Below are 24,214 nucleotides of genomic sequence, written 5' to 3' on the forward strand. Positions count from 1 at the left end.
ATCAAATTACTCAAGCTAGTTAGTTGGCTAATTAGCTTCCCAGAAACTTTTACAGCTTCGTGTCTTAACTGAAAATAACCTCTTCATAGATTTGAAGCTGGGCTTTTTATGCAACCTGCACTGATGTGGATAGAGTGATTCCTATTAGAGTCTTTTATGATTATTGGAAGGAAGTGAAACAATTTCATGTTGCCCATTAAACCTAACCTTATCTGCCTCATGGGGGAAATCCAAAGTTATGATGTGGATTGTAAAACTAGGTTCATAATGTTGGAAGCTCATGTATGTATGTCAAACCTTTCTTACAACAGCCCGGAATCTAGTAAGATTCATAACGTGGAAGAATATGCTACATGAGCACTTTATGAGGAGGTGCCAGGGGACTACATTTTTTTATGTTTAAAAAAAACAGTAAGCAGAAAGAAGGAATTTGGCACCGTATGGATTTGGGTGTAATTTACTGAATCCCTGTGTTGAAGACTTCTTCTTGGAGCTTTGCAATATTTAGTGGAAAATGCTGTATTATGTATGTTGCTTTGTGTAAACTTGAAACAAAAAGGGGCCAACGTTTGGAAGGCCTGGGTTGAGGGTTTTTTTTAAGCTTTTTTTTCCTGTCGCACTCTTATTTAGTTTCACACCTTTTATGTATTTGGCTGGGTATTCCTGTCCAACATTTTAATTTATTTAATCAATCTGTTTCTGATCCTAGGATGAAATGAAGAGAAGAGTCACAGAAACTGGATTCATCTTCACTTAACCCGAGGCGATGCTTTGCAATGCAGGCAACCAAAGTAACCTGAGGCATTCCGCTCCATGAAGTTAACTGAAGTGGCCCCCAAAACACCAGAATACCTGAGGTCATCATGAACAGTGACGAGCAAAGCCTGACAATGTCCCAGAAATTATTGACTCCTACCCTGAGTTCCAGCAGCTCTTTTAAACCAGATATTCGGCAGGTATGACACCTTGTCTTGCAATGTACGAAGATGTCTTCTGTTGGCCAATATTACACATTCACTCACAAACAATATGTTCAGTCCAAAACTATCACACTGATGAATGTCACCACATCATTTAGCAGTTGTGAGTTAGAATAATTAGTATTTCTCTCACAGCTCTGGCAACATTTAAACTAATACTGTACAAGCATCAAATAATGCTAGCTTTTATCTCTGATTGTATGCTGATTACTCAAATACAAAACCATCCTTATCTTGCCCCCATTTTGCCCACAAATTATACAGTCAATTCACTTTACAGTATATTCTGTGAAGCGCTTTGAGAAGTCTCAAAGGCGTGATAAAGCGCTATATCAAATGCAAGGATTATTATTATTCCTATTGACCAAGATAATCTACTGTACAGTGGTAGGATATGGGTTGGTACTTGTATGGTCAGTTCCTGATATTTGGAGTATGTTTGGAAAGTTATCAAGTAAACCACAAGAGCAACTCCTTTTCCTTCTCCTTTATCTCTTTCTCCTCTCTCCCCCCCCCCCCCACCCCATCCCCACACAAGTGAGCGAAAGTTTGGTCAAGTCCCTTTAGCTTTTTTCAACCAATTCTACAAAGTAAAAATCTTCCTTTGCAAAAGTTTGCTCTAATGTCTCCAGGTGTATGGCTGGTGGAAGCCAAAGAAGAGGTGCAAAACGAATGGGATACAGCGGATAGAGAAAATAAGAGAAATAATATGAATTTTTGTTATTCATTGGTTTGAGCAATGTCTTTCAGTATAGAGGTCATACAAAACTAGGAAAAACACAATGTAAGTCACTCCTCACACCAGAAAATGCATCTCCTGCAGGGGATTCCATGTACATCATGCAGACCCATGAGATCTTGACTTTGATGAGTTCTCATGTAGGAGTCACGTTTTGCAAGTCAACATCTCCCTGCAAGAAATGCACTTTATAGCCCGAGGCACTTATTTGTGTGCTGAAGTGCTGTTTTTGCCATTAACCCTAAATCTAAAAAACCTAACTTGGAGCTTGGCTTCCTCAAACTCTGCTGACCTGGCTGCTTCCTTTGCTCAACAAGCATCGGCCTGTTTCATGTCCCTTGCCCTGCTTGCCCCACCATCGGCAGGTTGGCTTTCATCCTATCTGGCCCATTCTCTGGAACTCCACCTCGGAGTCCCTCCCAACTTGCTCAGTTTCAACGCCTCTTTGAGTTGGACATTTGGTTATCTTCCCCCTCCCCACCTCCCTTTCCCCAGCTCGGTTGCCAAGACATTTTTGTGCCTTGGGACACCCTTTCAACGTGAAAAGCCTTCTATAAATGTAAATTTGTGTTATTTAAAAGATGAAATTGCATGATAAAATTATGTGCATTTGCAAAGGAATGAAGTTGAAGAGCTTCTGAACAGATCAGAATAGTTCTTGGGTGACAGCAAGCAATTTGCTATACGTGGAGCAGAACACGCCCCAGTGAGTCAGAAGAAATGTAGAAATTATATGAGAATAAATAGAAATGCCACATAAGTAAATTGGAATGTGGGTCAAATCCTGCCCACATCTGAATTTTGATTTATATATTTTACTTGATGCTTTGCATTCTGTGATCTTCAGGGGTTATGGTGCTAAATGTCTGCTGCAGCATGTTCCTTAGAGATTGAGTGTAGATTTCATTGCATTGATGTCTTCAGGGCAAAAGAAATAGACAATGTGAGCCTGTGAATGAGTCCTGGTTGACACATATACAGTTATTAAGAAAAAATCATTTCAATATGAAGCTTCACATCTTGTGTGGCATTTTGTTGCATTTCTGTGCAAAATAAAAATAGATTAAATAAGTTCAACAATATCAGTGATATGGAAGCCAAACGTTTTTTAAAAAACTATTATTAGGTTCAATGTTCTTTTATAAAATAATGAAATACGTTTTTCGTTGCCATATTTTGTGACCTATTCCGGATCATTCTTTTTTAAAGTTACAAAGACATAAATGGAAATTGAAATTTTCAGGTCAGAATTAAGCCATTTGGCCTATGCCAATGCCACTTGTATTATCACCCTTTTAATATTGCATGGAACATTACAGCACTGAAACAGGCCCCTCAGCCCAACTAGTCTATGCTGTATACTACAATACAATACAAATTTATATTTATATAATGCCTTTCACAGGGGAGGACGTCCCAAAATGCTTGACAGTTTTGGCTTGGCACCTAAGCTAAGGATGGGAGCTGAGTGGGGGGGGCGGGGACAAGTAATATTATGGAGGAGGGGAAAGGTAACCAAAGGCGTGGTTGAAGAGAAAGATCTTAAGATGGACCTTGAGGGAGGGAGCGAGTTGGAGGGAGGGAGGAAGGAATGGAGTTACAGAGACTGAGTGGGCAGATGGGCTGAAAGTATGGTAGTGGGCATAAGGCAGGTTAGTGCCTGCTGAACGAAGGGAACAGCTAGGTAGTTATAGTTTAAGGAGGTCACAGAGGTACGGTGTGGCAGGTAAGATTCATTGAGGATGGGTGCTAATGGAGCCAGGGTAGAATAGGGCTGATAGTTTGTAGCTTGTGAAGAAGGGGATCAGGTAGTCCAGCAACCCGAGAGTTGACATAATCAAGCCTGGATGTGATAAATATATGGATTAGTGTCTCAGTGGCACAAGGGGAGAGGTAGCAGCAGAGTCGGGTAATATTATGGAGGTGGGGGAAAGATGAGCGGGTCAGAGCACTAATACGGGGTTTAAAGGACAGTCAGGAGTTAAATAAGACACCCAGGTTCTGCACTGGCTTTGTGAGGTGGAGTGTCCATCCATGTAGAATGATGCTATTAGCACCTTCGGTCATCCTCCTAACCCTACCCTCCATGCAATCCATCCCCCTGATCCCAATCCCTAGCTCGGGTGAAAATTCTTGACTGTCCACCGCCTCAGGAGATTCCACCTGACATGAAAGGCGCTATACAAATAGAATTTGTTGTTTTTTGCTGCCTTTTAACTGCAGCATTTAGACAATCTCATTACACATGGAGTATTTGCCAGACCGTTGCAATATTATATTGCAGGTGACTGGGTAATGAAATCGACACCTGGGCAACAAGTAAGTACCTGGGTTTAAACTTTTCCTCAAAATCACTTTGGCACATAGACTGAATTGTTTGCCCTAAAATGCGGCACAGGAAGGAGCTGCTGCTTGAAGGATAGGACAAAGGAAGTTCTCTGTTTGAGATCAGTATATTGATATTTATTCAAGTCCAGCTCTGACTAGTTTTCTGGAAGGGTAAGCAGGGGAGGAGGAGGGAGAAGAGTGAGAAAAGAACGCTGGAGAAAAGTAATGTTGGCAAGAAGAAAGAAAGCCTTCAGTGATCACAGTCCAGCACTGAAAGTGTGCACACGTCAAAGAGTGTTTGAGGGAGGAACAATCCAGTTCCTCATGTGGAGATTGCTGACTCCCTGTGAATCTCAAGCAGAGAGAGCTAAATATCAAGTCCTGAAGGGCAGTGTTGAAAGTAATTGTCAATAAGCAGGAGTTCAAACCATTCTTATCCTGAGAGTACACAAGCTTCAGAACTTGTGTGCATGCCCTCGGATATCAGAGGGCTTCAGCAGTTGCTTGTTAAGGAATTTTTACCTCACTGGCTGGGTAACATCTACAGTGCTGTAATGAGGAAGGGTCACATCCCACAACCTTAGCTTTTGATCCAAATTAACCAATTGTAAATCTCCAGCATTCAGTGTTTACTTTTTATGCATTTGGGGGGTGGGGGGCAGCTGAGTGTCTGGCATGAGCGGAAAGTCATCCTTAAGAGCCTGCTTACCTAATTCCAGAAAGTATTGTGCACAGGCTGGCAAGAGCCAAGCTTTGCAGATTTCAGAGTGTACTTTGGGACACTCCTGGAATTTAACAAACTAAAACCGCATAGCTTGCCTTTGAAAGCTTCCCCACTGCTCGTCCATCTTGGACCACTGTACCCATTAGGACTTTGGCTTCCAGGGTTAACAAGAGCTGAGTGGGAAGGGACCCCGTCTCCTGACATGGTCCGCCCTTCCAAGTACTGCTGCTGAGCCACACTGGAGTAATGCAAACCTGCCTAACTCAGGAATTGGTTGCTAAACAAGCCAGTTCAGGTTCCAAGGAGATCCTGCTATCCACCTCCGCACCCTCCACTCCGTAAAGGATAATTGTTATTTGGGTGTTTGTCATCCAAAAAGAACAGGTTAGAGCCCTTACAAAGTGGATGGCAGGTGCCCTCCGAGTCTTTGATGGTCTGTTTAAAAAGCCTATTTCTGAAACTGTCTTTAGTTATCCTTGCATTTGATGTAGCCTTATAACATCATCCCAAAATGCTTCACAGCATGCTTCACAGCATTTTGCTATAAAGTGCAGTGACTGTTTATTTCCTCAATCCTTTCCATTCTGTGCTCTATAAAGTATTTTACCCGTGGTAACTTATTAATTACATTATTATAATATTTTGAAAGCAGGCAATTTGTAAGATTATTGCTAATTTTCACTTCCTATGGACAAGAGTGAAACGAAAGAAACCCAGTTTCCAATTGTCTGCTTCTGGCCAGTCTGAGCTTGTCAATTGTCCCTGTGGGAAATAAATGCACACTGTCTGGGCTGAAGAGGAGTGACTTGGGCACAGCTGAAAGTGATAATATATGGTAATCCTTGCGTTTAATATATCGCTTTATCACGTCTTGAAGCGCTTCGCAGAATATACTGTAAAGTGAATTGACTGTATATTTATTCGGTGAAATGCAGCAGCAAATTGTGCACAGCAGTGTCCCACAAGCAGTCGTGGACTGAGAAGAACCAAATCATTATTAAATTGTAACTCAAAACATTCGGTTACCATTTTGAATCTGCTTTCAGCGTGAATTGAAAAACAAATTCGGGGCTTTCAACTTTAATTTGTAATAGTTGGCTTAAACTTCTAGTTTCCTGAGTTTTTTTGAATATTTGGTTAATATTTAATGTCTGGTCTTGACATGTTGCCATTGTTCTGATCTCGAATAATGTAGTCCCTTCTCAAACTACATTTTTATTTATGCTTGCTGTCCTGATTAGTCATAGTCTCTTTCTACCAGTATCGTGAGCGACTATTAAAATAGATATTTTTAAAGAATGGACTGAGGGAGTTGGGTGGAATGTGGAGGAAATTAATTTGGTTTCTCACAGCTGGATATCCAACCGGGATCAAATTATGATCTGTGGACTGCAACTTCATATGAGGAATATGGATTTGCATAATACATCTGATTAAAGATTTATCAATAAAAAAAAAATTTCTTTTGATTTGTAGTTGGAACAGGACAGCTGGGAGATTGTGGAGGGTCTTCGAGGTGCTATGAATAACATCCAAGAGCCAAACACACAGGAAGGCTACCTACTGAAGAAGAGAAAGTGGCCTCTGAAAGGCTGGCATAAGGTAACTTCATTTGTGGCATGGGAACACCAATCGTTTAATTTTAAAGCAGTTAACAAGGGGAAAGGTAGTATTCAAGCAGAGTGGTCTGGCAAATTGGAAATAATGTAGTAATAATAATAATCACCTTTGCATTTTATGTAGTGCCCACAAAACGCAGTCAGAACTTTACAGTGTATTCTCTGAAGAACTTTGATACATCTTGGTGACTTGATAATACGCTATATCAAATGCAAGCATTATTAATATTATTCACATCAACCATCTCAAAGCACGTCACAGAGTTTTTTGTAAAGTGTTAATGACTGTTTTTGTAAGTGAGATGTTTTGAAAATTAACAATGATTTGGAAGGCCAAACAATAATAATTCTTATATTTGGTGTAGCACCTTTCACGTCGGGAGGATGTCCCAAAGTGCTTCACAGGATATACTGTAAAATGCAGTGATTGTGTTTTGCGGGTGAACAAAACTAAACTCTCATTGTTCTGCCTCCAGCAACTTGTTACCCGATCCTGAGAAAAGCACTTTCCTAACTGTGCAAATGTTTAACCCATTTCTATGCCAGTTATTCTCATGGCCTTTCTGAATGTAATTCCTGAATTATGGACAGTTCTGTGTTATGGACTTATGCACGCTCAAAATTAATAGTAGCTCCTGAGTCTCATCTCATGTAGAACCCATAGAAGAAAGTCAATTTAGGCTGGGTTAAAGCGCAGTGTCCCAGAAGTTCAGGGATAGTGTTGAACCTCTCTGGTTTACCAGTTCCAGGTCAATAATAATTTTTAACCACTAGAATTTCTAGTAGCATGAATTCATAAACTTCAGGATGAGAAATTGATAACCCGAAGGGAAACTCTTTGCTGTGAATCAAAATAATTAATCACTAATGTATAGGACTAAAATGTATTGTGGCACTATTAACTTAAGGTATTAAGACACAATTTTCCCTTTTTTTAAAAAAACTTAGTGCAGTTTTTGTACTTTCAGAGATATTTCTTCTTAGATAAAGGAATGCTGAAGTACTCCAAGACTCAAGCTGATGTAAGTATAATTAAGAGTATTTGTGCAGGATTTTCTACAGAACTATCCTAGTGTTAGAAAATAAAATCAGCCAAATCTGTAAGGAAATAACGCTAATTTCTTTAACCAGATATCAGACTGTTTTATTATTATTCGTTCGTTATTCCCCAATATCCCGATGGGTCAGACCAAAGGCCGGTACAATCAACAGATCTTATAACAGAATAATACCACCGTAGATATCTCGAGTTCAAGAGTTCAACACTGTGTCTTTACAGCACACAAGCTTGATTCTTCATGCTTTCAGTCTTCTTGCTTACAGCTTTCAATCTTCCATCTGATATCCTCAGTCTTAGTGTTTCTAGCTCTCAGTCTTCCATCTCCCGTACCCTTGTCTCCGCAGCCTGGGATGGCCCCATCTCCCGTATCCTTGTCTCTGCGACCCGGGACTGCACCATCTCCCGTATCCTTGTCTCCGCGACCCGGGACGGCTCCATCTCCCGTATCCTTGTCTCTGCGACCCGGGACTGCACCATCTCCCGTATCCTTGTCTCCGCGACCCGGGACGGCCCCGTACACAAAGTCAATGGAACTCTTATACCAATGTTCATCCAATCATGGTGCGGACATTAGATCACCTGTCGAAATCATGCTGGGTTCACGTGAACACCTCATGGGGTGTACGTGCCTCAGCGCACATACACATTGTCCTTAAGACCCCCGTTATCTGATCTAATTGTCTAAGATAGAGGATTGATCAGTTTAGGGCTGTATCTGGTGCTCATTATTTTGTGGTGTGGGATCATTAGTACATTCCTTTTAAGTGACTGGTTATTCCTTATCAGTATCCCGGGATGGTACCAAGGCCCTCTAGTTTAAGCAACTTGCTCATTAGTTGCTATTCTTGAGGGTTGCCTTCTGTCGGTTGGCAGCCCTGTCAGAATCTAGCGACTTACTGCTCAGTCGAGATCCTGTGTCGACTGGTACCTTGGACCGTTACCTCTGTGGCTCGTTGTCATTTACTGATAAGAGGTGACCCCCTGCCCCTGTCCGTTATTCGTTCAAAAACAGAGAAAACCAGATGTGTCCTATCCCATGACTGTCAGTCCAGTTGTCCCCCACACTTAACTTAAAAGTAACCCATTCACAACATCTATTATGATTCTAACAGTATACAAAAAGTGTATATTCTAACACTAGCCATAAATTATATAGGAACACAGCCAAAATACTAGCTCTACGTTTTGAGTTGAGATGTCCAACAACAGTAACATTTATTCTCCCTCCCTTCGATGACCTGCCACTTGACTTTTTATGTATCCTTCTGAATAATGGTTCAAAATCCAGAGCACTGGGTGAGAAATTTGTATGCTTTATGAAGGAAATATCAAATAAATAATGTTTTCCCTCCGTTAGTTTTTTTTATGCATTTGCTTTTATGCTTCTGTTGCCAATCAGCAAAGTTGCTAACTTATTACGAAAACTTTTTAAGTGCTTCAGTGCTTTTGTAGTTTATTTGATAGATAACATGTCCTTGGACTAATGAAAATATAATTCTCAATTTTTGCACACCATGACATTACAGAAAATCTAAATCTCGAAACTAAAGCGGCTTATTAATAAAACTCAAATAACTCTATTCAATTAGAATCAATACTAAACATATAAATAAATATAAAACAGTTTAAAGCCTTGCTTGCCCCTCCCTATTTGTTTTCCTTTCTATCTTAATTTTTGCATTATTTCTATAATTACCTTATCTATGTTTCCTATACTTTTTTTCTTTTATAGAAATATTTTTCTTATCTATGGAACTTCTAAGGGTTAGGTATCTATCTCCCTTAATGTTATCCACTTTCAATAAACAGCAAAGTGGCTTCATCTCTTCGAAGATAGCTCTTTAGAAATGGGAGAAACAGAACAAAATATAGCTGCTGATTGACTGGAAAACCACTCCAAAGGCCAGTTTTTCAACCACATGAAACTACTTGACTTTGACAACAGATTATAAATGCAGTCAAATCAATCTTTGCAATTTTGAAGTATCAACTGAGGACTTTCTCTCAGTCTGTCCTTCTCTCAGTGAGATTGATAACTTGTCGACTTTGCCAAAACGATTTAAGAATAAATTGGGTTACATTTTACAGATTCAGAAGGGAAAGCTTCATGGATGCATTGACGTTGGATTGTCCGTGATGTCAATAAAAAAGAAAGCGAAATGCGTTGATCTAGATACTGAAGAACACATATACCATTTGAAGGTACTGTACTTGCATCTTTTTAAACTTAAACCAAACACTTATTTCAGTTCATGTTTCCTAAAATCGTTTAAATGTACTTTCACTAGGTAAAATCGCTGGAGTTATTTAATGAGTGGGTCATGAAGCTACGTCATCACAGGCTTTACCGCCAGAATGAAATTGCCAAGTTTCCACACGAGGTTACTACTCACTTCTTTCCAGTCTCGCCTGTTACAGACTCTTCACCAAGTTCTTTGGAATCCCCTTCTCTCAGAAAGGTAACCAGCTCCCTGAAATGTAACTGTGTGATGTGTGTGCATGTGCGCACGCATGCGCCCGCGTGTGTGAGACAGCACTCTACACCACCTACAGAATTAGAACAGGGCTTTGTGTAATTCATCAATTTGTACATATTTCATACACCCTTGCATGTCTAAAAATAATAACGATTACGTTTGACATATCATCCATAACTTCAGCTTCTCAAAAGGCTTCACAGATACTTGCTATCGCATGTAATATGATCCTGTAAAAGAGAATATAAACTGAGTTAGCTCAGATATCCTAGAGGATTAAGAAAAGTTGAGTGTTTGGCTGGATTTCACTTGTACCTAGTTCCCCAAGAACACTTTGAGATGTCCTTCCACTATGAAAGAGGTGCTATCAAATGAAGGTCTTATTATTTATTATTATTAATATTATTTGTTAATATGTATTCATTGTGGTACAAATAACAATACTTATATCTTAAGTGAGTAGAAAATTAGCTAAATAATGAGGCTCAAATGTCATGTTTTCTGGAAATGAACTGATGTATTTGGATGATTGGAACAGCAGCAAGAAATTTAATTAGTACCTATAAAAATATGTTTCCTTGTTACTGCTGTTCCAAATGTCCATGTCCAGTCCATCTTGCCTTAAATATTGAAAAAGAATATGAAATTGGGCTCAGTAAACTATAGTGAATACAGAGTAAAATTAAGCTGCTTCTCCTGGATATATTTAAACCAAAGATGAGTGAGGTAAAGTATTAATAGGGTACATCTTCCTACAGATGATAATTTTTCAGTTAGAATGTAAAGCAATTCTTGGTTTGTAGGAGCAATTTAAGCTACTGTGCCTTCAAAAAATGTGGTGTGTAACAAGTCTTTCAAATCCTTCATTATTGGATCATAAAAGCATTTGAAGCAAAATGTTGCACTCCAATGCAGTTAAACCAAGACCTTCTGTAATGAACACTGCATTTTTGTAAACCTAGGATGATTGAGTATATTTTATATTACCTCCTATTATTGCCGTTCAACAGGTCTATCTGCCTTATCCATCATTTGTCATTATTTGTTTTGTTCTATCCACGAGGAGCAGATAGCTGCCTCATTGTATCCTTTTATTTCTTAATACTATGGAGGTGGGGGGAGAGAAGTTTCAAGTGATTCTTTTATCACCTACACCAAACCTGCTGATGGAGATAGTAACAGCTGGCTAAACAGAATGTTTTATTCACCAACAACAACAACAAGATTCCATTTATTGAGCGCCTTTCACGTCGGGAGGACGTCCCAAGGCGCTGTACAGTTGGGTCAGGACCCGAGCAGTGGGGGAAATGGTCAGGGTGAGGGGAGGGAAGGGAGGGAGCGAGGAGGGGGTAGAGAGTCGAGAGGAGAGCTGAAGGCACAGTCAAAGAGAAAGGTCTTGAGACCGGCCTTGAAGGAGGAAAGGGAGGAGGCGGCGAAGGCACTGGGGTATAGAGTTCCAGAGCCTCGGGGCTGAGAGGCTGAAGGCCCGGCCACCGATAGTAGGGCGGTTGGGGCGGGGGATGTGGAGCAGACCGGAGCCAGAGGAACGGAGGGTACTGGCGGGTAGGTAGGGGGAATGGTAGGTTGGAGAGGTAGGAGGGAGCGAGGCCGTGAATGGCCTTGTAGGTGAGGGTGAGGATCTTGAATTTGATCCTCTGGGGCACCACAAGGGGCACAAGATATTTCTCTGGTTTGGTCTACATATAATAATAATAATCCTTGCATTTGATATAGCGCTTTTCACAAAGCGCTTCACAGAATATACTGTAAGGTGAATTTGTGTAATGTTCATTACAGAAGGGTTTGGTTAACTATATTGGACTGCAACAGAGCATTTTGCTACAAATGCTTTTATGATCCAATGATGAAGGATTTGAAACACTGGTTACAAACCACACTGTTAGTGAAGGCACCTGTATATTTGTGGACGAAACGCAGCAGCGAATTGCGCATAGCAGTGTCCCACAAACGGTCGGAGATTGAAGTGACCAATTTATTATTGTTTTTTTTCTTGAGTGATTATTATCAGGCGTGTGGAGTAAGGAAACTTGCCCAAGTTTGCCCTGCGGGAGTTGAACCCAGGTCTCTCGCTTGCAAGGCGAGTGCTATAACCACTGAGCTACAGGACTCCAGGTCTATTTTATGTCCTCTGAGTTGAGTGCAGTGGTTTTGTATTTGAAAACCAGGAATCTTGTATAAAATTCTAGTTGCTGTTGTGTTTCTACCCCTCCCCATTCTCATGTACAAGTCTAGGCTGTCTTCCTAAGTGCAGAATAGGCCACTTGTACAGTAATAATGTGGTACTTTCAAAAGGTAAAATCAAGCGTGCTTGAGTGGGGTGGGGGGGTGAAGGTGGCAAACAAAATATTTCTGAACCTACAAATGATTTTGTGTATGATATGAAAGTTCAATACAAGAGAGTAAATTGAGTGTGCTGCGAGAAAAGTAAATTATTTGTGTGTAAGGTTGTTGTTTGTGATATTCTTGTTGCCCCACCCTACTGAACTGAACCTTGCTAACTTCTCCAGCAGCTTTGTTAATTGTGTCGGGTCTGGATTTGATGCCTGCCTCTGCTGTTTTACACAGCTATAATCAGCCCTGTCTGACTTTGCCTCATGACTTGCATGGAACTCCTTGCAGGATATTGAAATTGTACAGTAGTAGTGATCTCCAGAGTTATCCAATTTCACTTCGTAAATGTAACATTTTTGTGACCTCCCCACCCCACAGCCCCCAATTCCTTTCAAAGAACCACAATCCTTGTTTGAAGAATTCGTGACATGCCCTTAATAGCCATGAAGGTAATAGCAAAACTGAGTAGTAAGTGGGAGCTGCATCAATTCCCTTTCCAGGCACACAGTACAGAACATACGGAGTTTATGAACTCATTCATGTGCAGCCCTTGCCACCACTTACAATATGGCTGATGTCTAAGAAATAAAATGCAGATAGAGTCAGCACCATTAAGTTCCTATTAAAGAAAGTCTTATTTAAAATTCTGACAAGTAATGGATACTTTTTACAAGGATGTTGGATGCTGCAGTGGGATAACATGCTATGCTTTCACTTAATGCTTTCAATCCATCCATGCCATGAAAGTCTCCTTTTTCTTCCAGCTCCAAGCTTGGACACTCAAATCCAGTTCTAATGCACATGTTATCAACAGTGCACAGGCAATTATAACCATGCAGTCTTTATGACTAAAAGCCATCATACTGTACAAGTGCTTAAGGTGACCTTTGGGCAGAGTGAAGGGCCTTTTAATCTGTATCTAGCCCATGTTTTACCTGATAAAGGGGTGCTTATTGACACTGAATGCCAAAATGAATAAAACTAGTCAATTCTCAAACACTTGAGATTCTTCATTTCAGTGAACACAAAAATATAAATTTAACATTCAATGATTTTAAATCTTCCCGAGTTGGATCATAAAATATATTGCATGGATTGCCCAATGCAGATCTGGGCTTTGATCTCTTAACTGTCCAGCTTGTAATGGCATTTAGTATCACATTGATATGAAGGTATGGGGGGGAAGGACAGAGAGCATAATTTGGAAGTAAGCATGTTTGTGAATAACAGTTTAGACTACAACAAGAAAGTTTGTCTTTCATTCAGACAACAGTTTATGCTTTGTGTGCACTTTGTACAGAATAAATAATCCTTACATTTCATATAGCGCCTTTCATGTTGGGAGGACGTCTTGGAGATTCTAAATGTCATTACAAGCTGAACAGTTAGAGATCATTGGGATGATGTCTAGGAGCTTCACAGGACGTGGTAAAGTGTAGCGACTGGATTTTGTAAGCAAAGGTCTGTAGAAGTGTAATTTAATTCTGGGCAGTAATTGCTTTGTAATATCTATCTGTTCCTAAGCAGTGAAATGAAACTCAGTCATGACTTAGTTCAATTCTGATGATTTGGTGATTGAAATCTGCTGTATGTAGCCATCCACAGTGGAGGAACGTCAACTCCTCTTAGATCCAAAGATTGAACAGTCTATAATGCACTTGATTCCTTATGTCCTGTAGCTCAGTGGTTAGAGCATTCGCCTCGCAAACCAGATCTGAGTTTGATTCCCGGCAGGCCGAAATGTTGGACAAGTTTCCTTACTCCACACTCCTCTGTTTACCTGGCACAAAGTAGGAACCCGGTTGTCAGTCGATTGGTGGATCGCTTTTCTGGGAGTAATAATTCCTTAAAAAAAATAATAAATTGGTCATTTCAATCCATAACTGTTTGTGGGACAATGCTGTGTGCAATTGGCTGCTGCGTTTCGCCCACAAAAATATACAGTCAATTCACTTAACAGTATATTCTGTGTAAGCGCTTTGAGACATCTCAAACACGTGGTAAGGTGCTATGTCAAATGCAAGGATTATTAATATTATTGTGTTACTGCTGTGTAGTGCTCCTGATTTGATTAAGGTGTCTATTGTGTGCCATGTATAAATCATGTGGAACACGCCTGTGCTATGAGATGTATGGATGTATGTATGACATGTTACACGTGTAACAGGTGCCCGAGTTAACCAATGATTTATAATTAACAACCAGTCCCTTCTGGCGCTTAACTACATAATTAAGCATACCTGTAATTCCCTCCATACACGTTTGCACTTGGCACATAATATAGCTGTTGCATATGACACATAATAATAATAATCCTTGCACTTGGAAAAGCACCTCATCACCTCGAGCGACCAATTTTGTTTTGGGGGATTGTTGGCCAGGACACCGGGACAAACTCCCTTCTCATTTTGAATAGTGCCATGGGATCTTTAACATTCACCTGAACAGGCAGACAGGACCTTGGTTTAGTGCCTCATCCAAAGGATGGCACCTCCGACATAACCCCAGCACTGCATTGCAGTGTCATCTTATGCTTTATGAATTCAAGGGATTTAATCCATAACCTATGACTCAGAGGCAAGAATACAACCACTGAGCCAAGCTAACATAATACAGCTGTTTAAACACTGTTCAGACATGACACGCAACATCATTTTTTGGCCTATAGATATATACACATATACACACACATATGAAATGTGTGTCTCAAAAATTTATGTTTTTTTAAAATCATTTCTACTTCTGAAATATTACAGTTCAATGACTCAAACTTTTTTTGGATGCCCAATATTAAAAAAATTGAAGTATTTAAAGCAGTTGAATGAAAATTACATGTCAAATATTTGCTTACGCTCATGAAAAATGTGTGGCCTCAAGCATTACCTGACATTTTACATTACAAGATGTCAGTGCAATTTGTTATCTGACGTCGTCCTCAATTTGAACATTCCGAGGACTTCCTTCCAGTGGGACTGAGCACAAAATCTTCATCTAAAACAATTCAGTAATCACGAAACCTAGTATCCTCCTGTCTTCTTTTAGCCCCTCCTCAATCCCTACTGAATGATTGTCAAACTCACGGACTATCTATAAAGGATAAAGTAAATCTTGCAATACCAAATAATAATAATCCTGCATTTGGTGCTGCATCTTATGTTGAAACTTTTCAAAGCACTTCACTGAGGTTTCTATAAAGTGTAATGACTCTAAATGTATAGGCATAAGTCTATATACTTATACTAGTGGAGGCTTCAGGTAGTTGGTCTAATGAAACATCAGTGTTTTATAGATTACAAGCTGATTATCAGCAAGTTCTGTTCAAGACAGTGATTTCCTCTCTTCTGAAGAACTGGGTCAGATTCTCATCTGTCCACGGAATTGGGTAGCAATTAAGCACCAGCTTTGTTTGGCAGTCATTTGACCCTATTAACGAAAGTCCCGAGCCACCTTCAATAGCTTAAAATAAATCAGAAGAAATGCACTGATAAATGGAACTGACTTTACTTATGGGTCAATATGTAGGCTGGAGTGTCGCAAGGCAGAGGATTGTAGGTAACAAACTACATCATATGATAGATTCAGTTCATGTTCATGAGGTTACTTTCATTCCACTTATGTTCCTATCACAACAATTCAAATTATGAATTATTTCCCAGGTGCTAATAACTGCTCAATGCCTGTACTAATAAAGGGGAAGTTAAAGCTGAAATAGGAGTAGTAATGATAATAATCTTTGCGTTTGATCTAGTGCTTGTAACACCAAAACATCCCAAACTGCTTCATAGATTTTTGCTGTCAAGTATAGTGGCGTCTACTTTTGGGCCAAAGAAGCAAACAATTTGTCCACAGCACATATAAAAAGCCATAATATCTCAATAATATTCAGAAGAAGAGATTAGCTCTTCCTTGGTGTCTGGGGAACAATCTTTCTGATTAATGGTCGCTCAACTCAAGACTGTTTGTAAGATATTGCTGGCAATAAATGGCTGCTGTATTTGCCAAGAAAAACAGAAACTTCACAGTAATTATCTGATATTTTGATGTGGTAAAGCTGCAATTATAATTAATTCTTCTTATTAGTTTTAATTGAATTTTGATTTGTGTTCTTAGTTGCAGAGAAACAGCCTATCCAAACAAATGTCTCTCCAAGGTGCCCCCAGCTTTCCTCTTACCTACTCCAACAGTCAGTTCAAGGTGGCAGCTTGGTTACAAAGTTCAGAAGATATAGACAAATGTTCAAAAGGTGAGTTTTCTTAACTAATTGCTATAGCTTGTGAATTACTGTATTTACGCAAAAATAAACAATCAGTGCCCTTGATCTTCCCCCATTATCCGAAACCGGAAGGTTGTGGGTCATATACAACATCTGATTCCGCTTGGAATTCAGGGCGATCCATCATAAAATATTTGTACTGATACATAAAGATAATATTCTTCATTAAACATAATTGCACATCTCTTGGGTTTGCCACTGGTGCTGCATTCTGGGAATCAGTTAAATGAGCTTTTAACTGTTCGAGTTCTGGATCCAATTCTTGTAAGACTTCTAAGCTTAGAGTTTTAGGAATGTTTGACCGAGTTACAATTGCTATAGGAGCCGTGGAACTCAACGGGGGTAGTTGACAATTTGTTTCCTCCCCGATCCTGATTCATGCAAGGGAATTGGCCAGGTTCCCTGCCTGGCCTGTATCTGGTTGGTCTGTATCTGGAACTTTAGAATAACACTGAGTCTGTGCAATGACTAACTGTGTCGTTAATCGGGTTAAATTTTACTGTAGCCAGCTGTATCACATGAAATAACATTTGCAAAACCTGGAAATAATAATAATAATCCTTGTATTCAATATAGCGCCTTATCACACCTTCTGGACGCCTTAAAGTGCTTCACAGAATATACTGTAAAGTGAGTTGACTGTATATTTTTGTGGGCGAAAAGCGTCAGCCAATTACGCACAACAGTGTCCCACAAACAGTCGTGGATTGAGTGACCAAATTAATATAAGTTTTTGAATTTTCGGTCCACATTAAACCAGGGTATAATCCACGTAGGAGAGAACGAAGGGGCAAAGAGTCCAGAAATTTTGGAGTGACCCTTAATTTTCTTAATACATGCCGAGAAAAAATTATGAATAATTGAAATACCTGTATATGTAAAAATGGAGACAAAATCTTAAATATGAAAAATAGAAAGAGTATAGTAAGCTCTATGGATTACTACACATCCAAGACATTTTGATGAGTTGAGTGCAACGGCTTACGTTTTCATATATTGCTTTTCAAAATAATTTAAATTCTGAATGCAGCAGCAACTTGCATTTATATAATGTCCTTATAAAGCACGCTGACAGCATCACCATCCAATGATGCACACTCCACCTTACTAAATCATTCCAGAACCTTGGCGTCTTGTTTGACCCTCAACTATCCTTTCTACCCCACATCCGTGCCATGACCCGCTCTGCCTTCCCCCACCTCCGCAACGTCATCTGGCTCTGCCACTGTCTTCACACCGCAGGCCGCCGAAACCATCGTACACGCATTCATAACATCGAGGCCTAACTATGCAAATTCCCTGCTTGTCGGCCTCCCCAACTCCTCCCTCCATAGGCTGCAGATCATCCAGAACTCTGCAGTTTGTATCCTCTCCTGCACCAGGCTCCGTGACCCTATCAATCCCATCCTCACCCAACTCCACTGACTTCCCATCACACAGAAGATACAGTTCAAAACCCTGATCCTCACCTTCAAAGCTCTCCATGTTCTTGCTGCCCCTTACCTCTGTGACCTCCTAACCTCCTATTAACCTGCCGCTCCCTACACTCAGAGGGCTCCAGCCTGCTTCACGTCCCCCGCCTCACCCGCCCCACCATTGGCGGACGGGCCTTTGGCCACTCTGCCCCCACCCTCTGGAACTCTATCCCGTAATCCTTCCGCCTCACCCCCTCCCTAGCTTCCTTCAAGACCCATCTCAAGACCCTCCCCTTCGACCATGCTTTCGATCACCCTGCTTACCCCCTTACCCTCCACCCTCCCCAATCTCGACCCACAGCGCGGGTCCAACACACTGAGTGTCCAGCATCTTGGGACATCCTCCCCACGTGAAAGCGCTATACAAATGGAATGTGGAAAACCCCTCTCATCGGTAGTGTCCTGGAGCACTTAACAGCAGCGTGGCTTGACGCCAAGCTGGAAAGAAGGTGGGAGTTCGCCAAAGGCAGTCAAAGTGGAAAGTCTTCCAGTGTGATTTGAAGATGGGCAGGAGTGTTTGAAGCAAGAAGTTCCAGAGATTTGGAGCATAATGACTCAATATAATTTTTTATGGAACCATAAAGAGATTTTGGGGAAAGAAAAACAAAGTTGATTTTGCAAAATAAACACAAATCTTCTTTATTTGTTTAGAACTCTCTCAGTGTCAATCAAGTTTAACAGAGCTGGCACAGCTCATAGAACACATGGAGGTAATACACAGGACATATTCTGCACCAGCTATAAATGCTATTCAGGTATGTTGTTCAGATTAGATTTTTTATGTTATATAAACTGAAGCAAAAATAACAGCAATTGTGCCGTTGATTTACATATTTTAAAGTGCAGTCATCAATATAGTAAAACTAAAATTATCGTACAATTTTGAAAGAATTGCTTTTCAATTAAATCATTTTTTTCCTTTTCTGAAAGGGGTACGTCTTTGAAAGTCCAAAAAAGGAAAAACGTGTTCAGAGAAGGTGGCTCTCTAAAAGTTTTGGCAAAGATGCTAAAACAACACTACAGGTAATTACCTTGAAATCAAAGGCGTTTTCTCTCAATAGCCAAGTAGGTAAGACACTACCTGGTGCAATACAAGGCCATTCAGACTAGAAAGTTGCATGCTTGAATCCTGGACAATGCTGTGTTAACTGATCAGAGCCAGGACAGTAGTTGGGATGCTACAGTTGGCCTCAGTAACCCTGGTTTAGGGTGCGTGGATTCTTGTTACTCTGATCATTGTACAGACACCTGCTGGAAGATGCTCTTGTGTGAATGTCAGTTAAGGACAGGATCGAGTTCCACTGTGATACCTCTGCAGTCCAATAGCCTATTAACGCTGTCATATTTGAATATGAAGAAGGATCACTTGGAAAAGCTCCTGGAGGCTTCCTGTGAGGGCGTACCCAAGCAGAAAGAAAAAAGGAGATGAATACATTCAGGAGAAAGAAGGAAAATTGGTGGAGAAATATTAAAAGAACAAAGGAGCTGTACTTGCTGTAATTCTAGAAATAACGCCAATCACGTTACAGGTTGCCAACGTTCGAATGTGCATGTTGTGCGCGGGTTCACTTAAACGAGTGCAGGTTATAAGGGATGGTTCACTGGTCTCTGGTGCGGACTGCCTGACTTTCCACAGTAAAAAATGGTCAGTTGTCAGGTCACCACTGACGTCACCTCCTGTGTGCTGTACATGCTCAGGAAGCAGCTCTAACATCGCTTTCGAAAAGGACGTGATGTCAGCAGTTAACTGGCAATGCATTCGCCCGCAAAATACACAGTCACTGCACTTTACAGTATATGCTGTGAAGTGCTTTAAGACAACCTCCTGACCTGAAAGGCGCTATAAGAAATGCAATTTGTTAATCTTAACTCGGAAGTTGGCCATTTTTTATAATGGGGCCTCTGGTAATGGATCAAGATGTTATGAAAGGGTTTCCCTGTGTTATGAATGGATATTAAAGCTTTTAAAAGACCTTATATCAGTCAGGAAAGCATAAGGCATGACTAGTTATCAATCTGTTCGGCTTGTTTTTTTAAATGCATCCCTGCTCCATTGCTAATTATTTTCCCTTCATGTGGCCATTGTCTTTCAGACTGTCCTCTGACAGTACTACTTAGGACCTTGTGTGTTCTGTTACAGCTGCTGGTCCCCATAATCAGTTTAACAGTGGATCACCAGATGTCTGCCTGGCTGGTTAGCTGCGATTTAAATAATTTATTGACTTTGTTTCATTAATGCTTGAGACAAATGCTCTCTAGATTCATTGATTTACAGCCGTGTGTCAGCCTGGCTCAGAGGCGGCACTCTCACCTCTGAGTCAGAAGGTTGTGGGTTCAAACCCCACGTCGGGACTTGGAATCACTTCGTCGAAGCTGACACTCCAGTGCAGCACTGGGGCGGTGTTGCATTGTTGGAGGTGCCGTCCTTCAGATGAGATGTTAAAACGGAGGTCCTGCCTGCTTGTTCAGGTGGATGTTAAAGATCCTATGGCATTATTTAAAAACAGAAGGGAGTTTCATCCAGGGTCCTGGCCAACAAATCCCTTAAATAAAATTGGTCACTCACTCCATGGCTTGTTTGTGGGACATTGCTGTGCAGAAGCTGGCTGCCATCCCAACATCTCAACAACTTGATAAGGCGCTATATCAAATGCAATGATTATTATAATTGCAAATAATAATTGTGAATGGGCATTTTTCACTCATTGAAACACTTCTATTCATTAGGCATAGCTAAAAACATTGTTTCATACCTAATTTTTGCCTTAAAGTCAAAGAATATTAATTAAGAGGTAATGATTTGTTCTCTTGTTTAGGTCCCTTCAATCTCTGCAAATTCGATGCGATTGCATGCCTCAAACCCTAACCTGTCTGAAATGTTTCTTGGAGAAACAAAACATTTTTCAGATGTTTCTGATCTACCTTCAAACTACTCCAAGCTCCAAGAAGAGTTCTGCCACATTGCACAAGAAGGTAACTGCTGTCATCGCTTTCAGCAAAACCTAAAAATATCTTTTTTTCTCACAAGTTATAGCTTTAAACAAAAGGATTGTGCACATTGGCTGAGCACTTTCAGCTCTAATTTCTCCTACGTTTTGTCCTCAAATAAAAGATCAGTCTACATTTCGGATGACTTTGTATCCAAAATGAGCAAATATTTCAGTAAAACTTATGATGGAATTTGATATGATGCTTGATGCAGACAAACCAGAAAGCAGGTATTGTCAGATTAGAACCATGGCTTGAAATTTATTTTGAATAGTTAATATTTAAAATTTTTAGGAGTAAACACCTAATGATCATAGAGTATCATTCATCTCCTTCAATTGGTGGGGGGTGTGGGGGCAGCGTTGGGCGAGTGGTGGGTGGTCTATAGAAAGAGAGAAAATATTTGATTAAGGTTCAAAAGGATTGCTTGGATTGATTGACCAGTTGAATCTCATTTGATTTTGGATGAACATACAAAATCACATGTTGAAATGTGATGAGGTGTCAAGACGTCAACATTCTTCAGGGTAAACTGTTCACTGCTGCTGTTGAGACAGACAGTTATTCACTTGCAGATGACCAGAAAAATAAGATGGCAAGTGAAGGACAGACAACAATCAATTGGTCATAAGACAACCATTAGTGTATTGTGCTGAAGATTGATCTACCTATCCTCATTTCTCAATAGGCAGAATAGGCGGTCATCCTTTTGTAAAAGCATATAGGCATAGAATTTCTCTAATTACAGATTGTTTTGGGATGACATTTATATTGTGACATCCCAAACCTTTAATACCTTATCTGTATGTTTGTATGCATCAGATATGAGTTAATAGTACACAAAGCAAAGGAATTTACTGGGGTAGAAATCATTAAAAGATTAATCAAAAAACACTAATGGGCTGATATAAATTATACTACTCTTGAGGTAAATCCTGTTTTGTCTGACATGTGCAGACTGCCACCACCATGCTTAAGAATATCCAAACCAGATAGATATTCCACATATGCTAACTACACATGGAAATTCCTGTTTCTGGAATGGAATGTACACATTCATCCTGAAAGAACACACTCTGCTTACCTAATTCCAGAGGTTGGCAAGAGCCAAAACATGGGGACCCCAGAGTATGCTTTGTGGTATTATTTGTTCTTTAACGAGCTAAAGCACACAGCTTGATACTGTCTGATAAACTTCCCGCTGCTTGTTTAGTGAGAACCAAGCCTCTCCTCGTCTTCGAGATGTCTCAAAGCACTTCACAGAATATACTGTAAAGTGAATTGACAGTATATTTTGTGGGCGAAACGCTGCAGCCAATTGTGCACAGCAGTGTCCCACAAACTTTCGTGGATTGAAGTGACCAATTTATTATTATTGGTTTTTTTTGAAAAAAATAATAATCGGGAACTGAATGGGAAAAATCCCTGCCCCCAATGATTGGTCTACCCCTTGAAGTTCTGCTGATGAGCCAGACTGGCTGCTCTTTCAAAAGCAGTGCCCTGGAGAACTGTGGACCCGCTTGGCTCAGGAACTGAACTACCAAGATACCTGCAGAGGATTGACTCAATTCTGACATTCTGTTGCTAAGTATGTCACCTTTGAACCAGTTCAGCTCCAAGGAGACCTGCTCACCTACCCCCCCCCCCCCCAAAAGAAGAATGGTCAAAAGTAGTAGTCCAATTGCAATAGAGCGCTGGTCAGATATCATATGGTTCTGGGTACCCATAGCTTAGGAAAGATAAACCAATTCCAATGATAATTCACCAGCTGTGACGGTGTTACTTAAATTTGAGTTGTATGGCCCAGATTTGAGATTACAAAGTGATTTAATTGAGGTATTGCAAATAATATTTCACAAGGTAGATGGGAATCAGTTTATCTCTCTAGTATTGGAACTAATAACAAATTGGGGACATCATTTTAAGATTGGATCTAAAACAAATTAAAAATGAACACTTTTGAGAGTGTGCTGCATCGTTTGGTTAGGTGGGATGTTGTCTTTAGGTGGTTGAGGATAATTTGATCAAAGTGATTAGAATTCTGAAAGGGCAATTCAAAGTGAGTAACTTTCCACCTGGTGGAGCCACGAGTTACAACAGAGTATAATGTTAAAATGAGAGCAAAATGGATTTGGCCCAAGATGAGGAAACATTTCTTGTTACAGAAAGTAATGGGCATCTGAGATGCACTGCCCCAGAAAAACAAAAAAGGAAATCGATTGAGAAATTTAAGTGAGAGGTGGATAGATACTTGGAGGTAAAATAAATTATGGATATGGTGGGATATGGAGGTTTGTAATATATGGGCCGAATGGCTTTCTCCACTCCTATTCCTAATTTCCTTTTTTTCCCTATGGAATGTGAAAACCACTGCCATAAAAAGTCATCCCTACAGATTGAACTGAGTTATTTATGAACAAGATAGCCAGTGACGTAGGCAGTGAAGTTATTCAGGAATATATTGAAAGTTGAGGAAATGGTATTGGAGAGATCAGTAGCTGTCCAAGAAAAAATAAAATGCCAGAGCAGACTTGAGTATGATTGACCGTCTCCTGTTCCTTCTTGTACTTCTTTCCCTACTATTTTATTATGGTAATTTCTAATAATATTCAAGAATTGGTGTGTTGTACTTAAAACTACACCACTATGTAAAATTCAACACCATATTCCTAAAACCAGTTTGGATATAATTCGTGCAAATGTTTTGTCATTCTGAAGTCTCGTTATTCTGGATATAATCATTAAAATATTTTTCATGTTTTTTTGTTAGTTCATTGCAGTTTGAAGTCTGCATTTAATACAATAGTAATTGAAAAGGAGAAACTGAAGCAGATGGTATCGGAACACGATGTTTGCCCATCACCATCTGGACAAATGATTGGCCTGAAGAATGCCTTATCCACGGTAAGCTTGGAAAGGTGCAACAGCAATTACTAAAGTTAAATCTCTTTACAAATGTATAAATGTGAAAAATAATAGGAAAGATGCTTGACGCTGTTATTCAATACTTGTTACCACACTGCAATCAAAACTGATGCACAAATTGATGTTTGCTTGGGTAACCTTTTTGTATTAGTCTGGTGAGGAAAGGTAATTGTCTTATTAATGTCTTGCATGAATAATTTTATCTTTCACAGGAACTTTGTGTGGAATTTCTTGGCAGTCGTACAACGGAATAATTGTTTCACTGGTAGCTTTT

General features: G+C 40.1%; 1 protein-coding gene across 2 annotated transcripts in view; it reads left to right on the plus strand.

Moving 5' to 3' along the window:
- Positions 1 to 24,214, plus strand: part of osbpl3b (oxysterol binding protein-like 3b) — a 92,909-nt gene that overhangs the window by 32,119 nt on the left and 36,576 nt on the right. For both annotated transcript variants that reach the window (XM_007900520.2, XM_007900521.2), the window contains exons 2-11: positions 710 to 956; positions 6,248 to 6,373; positions 7,359 to 7,412; positions 9,539 to 9,652; positions 9,739 to 9,909; positions 16,390 to 16,522; positions 18,679 to 18,782; positions 18,958 to 19,050; positions 20,844 to 21,000; positions 23,786 to 23,919. In XM_007900520.2, coding sequence (XP_007898711.1) covers positions 864 to 956; positions 6,248 to 6,373; positions 7,359 to 7,412; positions 9,539 to 9,652; positions 9,739 to 9,909; positions 16,390 to 16,522; positions 18,679 to 18,782; positions 18,958 to 19,050; positions 20,844 to 21,000; positions 23,786 to 23,919 — 1,179 coding nt within the window. In that variant the 5' untranslated portion in view covers positions 710 to 863. The remainder of the gene's footprint in view (positions 1 to 709; positions 957 to 6,247; positions 6,374 to 7,358; positions 7,413 to 9,538; positions 9,653 to 9,738; positions 9,910 to 16,389; positions 16,523 to 18,678; positions 18,783 to 18,957; positions 19,051 to 20,843; positions 21,001 to 23,785; positions 23,920 to 24,214) is intronic.

The sequence above is a fragment of the Callorhinchus milii genome, unplaced genomic scaffold (assembly GCF_018977255.1).
Source record: "Callorhinchus milii isolate IMCB2004 unplaced genomic scaffold, IMCB_Cmil_1.0 Scaffold2, whole genome shotgun sequence".
Classification (NCBI taxonomy): domain Eukaryota; kingdom Metazoa; phylum Chordata; class Chondrichthyes; order Chimaeriformes; family Callorhinchidae; genus Callorhinchus; species Callorhinchus milii.